Source organism: Apis dorsata, unplaced genomic scaffold (genome assembly GCF_000469605.1).
Source record: "Apis dorsata unplaced genomic scaffold, Apis dorsata 1.3 scaffold_188, whole genome shotgun sequence".
In the NCBI taxonomy this organism is placed as follows: domain Eukaryota; kingdom Metazoa; phylum Arthropoda; class Insecta; order Hymenoptera; family Apidae; genus Apis; species Apis dorsata.
This window is the reverse complement of record NW_006263473.1, coordinates 1,123,906-1,132,417: the sequence shown is the minus strand read 5'-3', so window position 1 is coordinate 1,132,417 and position 8,512 is coordinate 1,123,906. Positions and strand designations below refer to the sequence as shown.

The 8,512-nt window shown below is 37.4% G+C and overlaps 1 protein-coding gene across 1 annotated transcript in view; it reads right to left on the bottom strand.

The window, feature by feature from the left end:
- LOC102679244 overlaps window positions 1–8,512 on the bottom strand; it is a 171,365-nt gene that overhangs the window by 363 nt on the left and 162,490 nt on the right. The window contains exon 6 of the mRNA XM_031509858.1: window positions 5–146. Coding sequence (XP_031365718.1) covers window positions 5–146 — 142 coding nt within the window. The remainder of the gene's footprint in view (window positions 1–4; window positions 147–8,512) is intronic.

Here is an 8,512-nt window from a genome sequence, read left to right as displayed (position 1 = left end):
AAGCAGACCGTGCACGCGCCCAGTTTCCGGGCGAGGAGGGCGCGAAGCTTCAGGGCTGGGCCCAGCTTCATTCCCATTGGGCCGGTCAGGTGGTCCTCCGAGAGAAGGGGCAACGCTGCTCCATCGATCCGGTGCTCGCGGAAATTCTGGAAAAGAGGGGTGGAACGGATTCGTTAGTTTTTTGGAGATCTTGATTTCTTCACGAGGGAAGGAAATTTAACGTGGACGATGTTTGTCGATGTTTGGATGGACGTGTGAGGTGTATATGAAATGTTTATCATGGAACTTTAGTTATATTTTTTTTTTAATTACAGGTAAAGGATTGCAAGAGATGTATTTTGTTGGTCGGAATGAAATCAATGTATTTTTGAAACTGTAGTCTTTACTCGATCAAATTTATTAGTTTTAATGATCTTTTCACAACGAGATTTAAATATATTTTTATAAAACTTCATTTTAGAGTGAAGAAATTCTTCGAATGCAGCTTCTCGAATATCGAATGTATTATTTTTTAATGTAAATAGAAACAACAAGTGATAATAAGATTGGTGAAATATCTGGTGATGAGTTAAGATTTCATATTTTGATTCAACTAATTTTTGTAGAGTGATTTCCGATGGTATGCGATCGTTATCATGCAGAATTATTTCTTAATTAATTTCTTGGCAATAGGATGTTGCTGTTACGGTATCTCCTTGTTTCAGAAAAGAACAATGAATTATTCCCTTTACAAATCATCATATAGTCTTATCCATAACTTTTTCGATCATAATGATGATTTAGAATTTTATTTAGGATTTTCATTGGCATCCAATCATTGTCCAGATCATTGTACGATTATCGTATAGTATCCATTTCTCATCACAGATTATAATTCTATTCAAGAATGGACTATTGTTTCGAGCTTTATGCAATAATACTTCTAAACTTTTGATTCTCTATCAGTTGGTGCAATATCTTCCTCCTATTTTTTCTACTTTATCCATTGCATCCAAATGTCATTTAGAGATAATTCTGCGAATTTTTGTGGCTTTCAATTTATCTTTGTTCAATATAGATTTTCAGACCTTATATTTTTAAAAACATATAATCTCTGAAAGCTAACCTAATATACTTCAATTGCACTGCTTAAACTAACTTAAACTCATATAAAAATAATAATATTCTAAATTCCTTCACTTCTCAAAAAAAAAAACAGTTAAACTTACATACAAAAAAGAACTTATTACAAAAATGAAATAAATAAAAGAACAATATCAAAATATACTGAACAAACTATAAGTTAAGTAACATTACCTTACAAGTCTCGATTGATCGATCATTTGTCCTAAAACAATTGGCAATTTCATAATACAACCTAAATATAATTTATCTAATGTTAAGAAGTTATCTGATACGTGAAAGTTAAATGCGAATCTAAGTTTAAACAAGACGTCCAATAATATCCAAAAAAAAAAGAAGAAGAAACACCCGACCAATTAAAGCGATTCATCCCACTCTTCCTGCTCATTCACAAAGCGTTAACAATGACACCCACGCGAATCACCCACCGCTTGTCTCTGAATCACGCGAGCCCACGCGTATATTCCTGAATCGCGTGACGTGACCCCCGACCCGGCTCGAAGGTCGCCCGTTCCTCGCGGGATCTCTAGGCGGACGGCGTCCTCACCGGCGTGGAACGCCGCGGCGCTCCCTCATTAAACCTCCGTTCCGCAAAAAGTCGCTACGAGCTACCCGCTACCCGAGGATAGAATCGTGGCGAGGAGGCGGAACGCGAGGAAGGAGGCGGAAGAAGAAGAGGAGGAGGAGCAGGAGGAGGAGGAGCAGGAGGAGGAGGAGGAGGAATGAAAAAAAGAAGAAGAGAAAAAAGGATGGACGTTTCATTCACGGAGGCCGCCGCACGATCCCCGTAATTGCCGCTGCAACCGGCGCGCGATTTACCCCCGCTTGCGCGCGGCCACTCACTCACACTACGCCGTACTACGATTCGTTGCCGTGCGCGCGCGCGCTTTCTTGCAGAGAAATACGTTGATCGCTCGATTATGAATGAAATATTCAACGTTCTAACGCGATCTCCGCACGCGAACCACGGGCAGACCGGTCTTCGTCCTCGTGCATCCTCTTTGAATCGTTCTCTGATCTTCTCAAACGAGATCTGGGATCATCGGGTGTAAATCGAGGTTTCGATACGAGGTATGTTTGAAGTTTAGCATTTTGTATGACTTTCTTTCTTCTTTTTTTTTTTTTTTTTTTTTTTGATATTTTGGTTTTGATTCTCGTTTTCTGATTTCTGAGCGGAGTTGGGATGGGTTGCTTTGGAATGTGTGAAATGCGAATGATGGTTTTGGTAAAGGTGTTTGATGGAGGTAGATGGAGGGCGAAGAGTAATGATGGTTTCAGGTGGTTTCGTAATGGTAAGGTTTCAGATGTTGGGTATGCGAAATTATCGTGCAGATATATGTATTGCGATATAAATGGACTCTGGACGTATTTCAGATTAATTTTTTCTTTCCTCCATGTTGTTCGTCGTGTTCATCGTCGTGTAGATATTAGAAACGTTTGGTACCATATGATACCTATGAATTCAGATAAAAATAATTTTAATCTATTTAATATCCTTAATTAACAAAGTTTAAGAATAAAGCAATTGGAATTATTACATTGTACATTACAAAAGACGCATAACCTTACGATCTTCGTCAGATTACGTCATTGTTCTTCTTTACCGACGATATACCTTATTCACAAAAAAATATCAGAAAATTTCTGCTTACATATCTTCTGCTTTAATTCCAACTTTCAAAAGATATTAACCATCGCATAATTTCCTACAATTCTAGCCTCCAGCATCCCGGCCCGCGTTCTTAACACAGTCACAACAAGGCGAGCAAACGGATCTCGAAACTTATTCCTCTTCAGCCGGCTTGCTGACTAATTACAAGAAGAGGACAAGAAGGAGGATCAACGAACTTGCACAAATTATCCCGTGCCGCGATTCTCGCTTTACACGCCGTTTACTCGCGTGAACCTCGCGGCACTGCTAATTATCCCGTTTCTCCCTTGCAGCTGACACCAGTGGTCGCGCGAGAAACGGCCACGAGGAACACAGGGCCATCTATCACGCGCCGACACGGCCGACATTGTTTCGAATTTCCGATAGCGACGCTAACGGTACACGAACGCGATCGAGCGTAAGAATGGAAGCTACTTTCATCTACCGCTCTTTTCACGTTAAACGTTAATTAACCGAGTAGTTAGCTGGAAGAAGATGAAAAACACAGGTCATGACATCGTTGTTCAACACGAGTGAGAAGATCTTTTCACGCTTCTTTACGTACGATGGCTTTTTGCGCCTAAGGGGTCAGAAATAAAAAAAAGAAAAAAGAGAGACTTTGAGAAAGATCTTTTTTTTAAAGGTTTATGAATTTTACGGGATATGTATAATTTAAAATCGAAGATTTGATTTGAATTTATAAAGTTTAAAGATTGGTAAAAGTTTAACAAGAAGGAGTAATTTCGTGGACGATTGTATTTACTACAACATTCGTTGGAATCGAGGATTTATGATAATTGCTGTAATTCATTAGCATACTGAAGCTAGGAGAGGTTGGAAATTCTTTTTTTAAAGACGGCATAATCCATATTTCCGTGCATTAATTGCTAATGTTTTTTTCTATCTTTTGAATTCAATGATAGGGATAAATAAAAAATGGCAGAAGAAAAAATTGAATTAATAAGGAAGCTACTTTTCAATCTTCCTAACTTTTTCTCGTGAAATAATAAAATCTAATACAATCTTCATCATCCCTCGAGGTACATTCATAAAAATACTACATTACCAACAGAAATTAGCTAACGAAAACTGCATCTGCATTACCAACCGCGACTCATGTGAACTAAACTCTGAAATTATTTTGTTATTAAATCTTATATACGCACATATATATCAGACTCAGGCGAGACAAAATTATAACGCGTATCCTCTATGTGCACCGTATTCCTTCCAAAATGGATGCCTGCGTTGTGTTTTTGCCATACGTTTAAAGATCGTAGAGAAATCGTCGAGCTGTATCGAGATTGTTGCTACAAGAAAAAGGCGTATTTTTATTATATAAATTGCCATACGGAATAGAACGTTGCTACGGAAGGGTAGGCTTCTGCTCGAGATCTCTTAGCTGATTATTATGAATTACCACTCTGAAATCAGGGTATCAATTATGCCTGTGAGCCGTGGCGCCCCCAAGTAGCACGAAATTATAGTGCACGATGTCTCCTCGTTGATCGAACCGGGGCTTTTTGCGGTATGCAACGCTTGCGTGGAAATCGTCGAGGTGTGCGCGTCAAGGAGTACGTTCTATTTCATTAAAATGTATTTAGGATAAAATGTTGCACCCGGAACAAGGGTACATTTCTTTGATCCGTTGATGAGCACGAATTAAAACCAATGTTTTTTGCACGTCTTGCCACTAAAGGATTACATGATTGAGGTTAGGTTTCGTTACACTGCAAATATCTCGTGATAGAAATTCCTTAATGTAAAAGAGACTTTTCTTTCACGGATTTAGAGAAGAATTTTCGAGAACTAATGTTAATTTTAGAATAAGAAACATTTTTTTTTTCTTTTAACAAATAAATTTTAACTTCGCTGAGAAACAAATTCTAAATTCGATGAAGAAATTTCGTCGAAGGAAGACGATTTCTTCGCGTTAATAATCTAAGAGAGAAGAAAGAGACGGGAGGAAATGACTCATAAAAAGGTTTCGAGGACAAGTTGACAGGAGGTCCTTCCCAGGGGCACACGTTCAAGATGGCGGGATCCACGGGGATCTCATCTCGGCGCATACATCTCATTGTCTTCGAGGAGGGATACAAGGCAGAAGTTTCGTAATCTCACAAAACCTCGAGCCAACAGCGGTGTTTGTGTGGTGCAGCTGCAGTTGCAGAGAATATATCATCCTCGTGTTGCACCGCGGGCGACCGCGGCCCTCCAAAGGCCCAGCCACGAAGACAACCTATATTTTCTCCACCCAGTTCCAAACTCTTAAGGGCAAACGCGATCCCAGACTGGGTCCAGCATCAATTATACCTTCCACAAACACGCTCTTATCTCTCGCGCTTGCCAGACAGCGCGAAATTCGAGCGTGCAAGCTCCGAAGGGCGTGTTTAATGATTTTTCTACGTTATTGTACCACGGAAAAGATATTTAGATCCGAGTTTTACAGGCGATAATGAATAACGCTCTATCGATAAAGAATTTTCAAGAAAAAGTAATCGATAATGTATCGTTGGAATATGTATTAAAATTAAAAGTATAACCTGTAATGATAAAAGTTTCTAAAATTAAAAATATATAAAATGGCTGAGATTCTTCTAACGCCTTTTTTAAATAAAAATCTTAAATTTTTCAACCGTGTATTTTATCACAGCTCACAGTTCATCATCAACTTCACGTTTCGAATATGCTTGAAATTTTTGTTCGCCTCAGAATGACTCTTTCTGAAAAAAATAAATTCCTCCCAGGCGAACAACTAAATAAACCGCATCGTTCCATGTTGAACGCGATTCGAACAACGATCGATCGCGAGCTATCGAAGCGGACACGGGAATTCTTTCCAGCCTGTGGATCCGCAGAAAGTGTTGGTCGAGCGTGAAAAGGATCGGAGGTTCCTCGAAAAATAACGGCTCGTTCGTTTCTTGCCAAGTTCGAATTCCTGACCCCGAAGGATCTCGAAGCCGCGGTTATAACCTCGGAAGAGCACCGACTCGGAACAACGTCACGTTAGCCGGTCGCGATGGGGCCCCGTGGAATCTTTCCTCTCGGTCGATCGGTTTCTCTATAGGGAAAAACAGCCGGTGGAAGTAGCCGAGTCCGTTGCAAAATCGAACCGAGGCCAGGAACGAATTTATGGAATGTAGCTAGAGCGTTGCTTCGTCGCGTTTTATACCTTCGTTCTTCCGTTCGTCTCGAGCTCTGATCTTTCTTGGATTTCCTTTAACTTAAATTAAGGTTAAACGCGTAAAAAGAGTGGTGCACTTTTACTACGTGCTTTTATTTATTTTATTTATTTTATTTTTGCAGTAACGTGTAAAAATGTTTTTAATTGGCATTGGATCACTAATTTTTCAATTAATCGATCTAGTTTCTTTTTTTTGATCGAACTTGAAGCAAATTAATTATACAACATTGAAGATTGAAGAAAAGATTTGAGGTTATGTTAATATTGTAGAAATTTGCACATATGAAAAGAATGTAATATAAATAGAACATTAAATTAAATAAAATACTTTAGACAACGTTATTTCGTTTTAATTTATCTGGTAAAATAATTTGTTACAATGTTATAAGCAATTTTCAATAAGAATTACGAGCCAGTTTTTAATATATCATTTTTTTTCCCCGCAAACAAAATTTAACACTTCGACATCGATAATGTTTATTTACGACGCGAAAAATACTTCCTTTAATTATTCGATGGTTCTAAATCATCCTCCATCAGGTGTACAGTGTTCTTCGAGGTAGGTCCGTAATAAAAGTCACGACTATGACATCATGAAATCTCGTCACTACAGCTGTTGCGTAACGACAATGACGAGTTAATGAGAAGAACACTTTACGATATATGAAAAATTCCACGCTGGTTAACCGTTGACAAGTGACAAGATAGCCATGGCGAGTATAATTGAGAAAGAGGAACAAAGATTTAATATCTCCTATAATTAAATATAATTTTCAAAGGATCACGGATTAATATTTTATCAATTCATCAAGGAGTATTGAAATTTCTTTTATTTCTTCTTTTTTTTCCTTATTATACACTTTTCAAACAAAAAGATACTACGTTTAAAATTTTCTCTATCCATATATATCTCTTTAAATTATACACACCGTATATACGTATATAATTTTAGAAGCTGATTATTATAATAATTTTAAATATTCTTCATTATTTTACAAATTATTTTACAAATATAGACATGAAACCTGATATATATCATATATCACGTACATATTCAAGATAAAAATAAAATAATAACTATAATTTCCACATAACCTAATACAGTTGTCAATCCCCTAGCGGACAATCAACGAACTAATCTGCACACTTGGAAGGAAATTCTCGTGACATTTATAACCGAGGACAGGAACAGGTGTTCGACACAAGGAACAAAATATAAGGAACAGACACAAATCTGGGACATACGAGGCGAAAAACGTTGCATACGCTGTTATAACTTTTGTTTACGCTATTGCATCCAGCTGGTGCATTTGCTTCGAGCTGTTATGCACCTTATATGGCGTTGCAGTATGCAAAACACGATGTGAAATGAACTAGGATGAACGGATGCTCGGAATTTACGTTTATGACTCTCTGTCAAGTTATATCATTACTGTATATACAGCTGATTCACTTTGTAAAAACGAATAACGTTTGTACGTATTTTAATTCTTCTTTAACTTATTCTCCAACTTTTTAACAGATATTTCCGTTATCTCGTACGCGTGGAATTCCTTGTTTTCGTTAGATTTTTACTGAAAAAATTGAATCCGAATTAGATCTGACATTGAATTTTTGAACTAACTTTTATTTCTAATTTCGCATATTTCTCGAAAATATATCGATGTATCGAGAAAAATGAATAATCTTAAGTAAGATAATAAAAACTATCGGTATTTGATTCTTTCAAAATACTCAAAATAACAAAAATATTTCGTATTTCAAAGTTGATCGCGATACGAGATAAAATAGTTTTGGTGTAAAATATTTAGCCGACAATTTGTTAACGTTATCTTTGCGCATAGTTCGACGTTACGTTTTAGCCTTGTGTCGAAGATTCCATGCGTGCGGAGAAATCGTAAATTCGTGCGGAATTCCTTTATGTAACGATTCTCAGATGCTAAGTTCGACCGACGGAATTTGTGTCGAACAGGTATCTGAAATTCCGGTCACCTTCCACCTTTCGTTAATCGCGACCTTTATCTTGCTAGTCACTCGCGATAGAGGGAGTACCGCGCTCCCTGACCCTTGTTAATATTCAACGTCTCTATGAAAAACTCTTCGTTTTCCATAGATTCCCTTTCTCTTCTATATCTATAAAAATAAAATGGAAAAATAGAATATGCGCAGAAGCCATACATTCAAAAAATACATAAAATAACAATTGAACAATTACAAAATTCCAATTCTCAAACGAATAAGTAATATATATTCCCTTTCAACTAATTTTATCAATCAATTCCTAATCATACTCGAATATTTTAATAATCTTTCCTCCAAAATCTAAATCTCATTAAAGTTGCCTAAAAATTCTCTCGATCGCCCGAATAATTTAAACATTTATCTTCCGAGAACAAAATTTCAAGCTCGATCTACACGATCTACAAATACTCTCAAACATCGAATTACTAATATATTATCAATGACAGAGAACGGATTCCCTGGATCGAATCACGCAAGAAATTCCTACGGTAAACTTGCGATCGGTGGCTACGCCACTGTGCACCAGCGAGCAA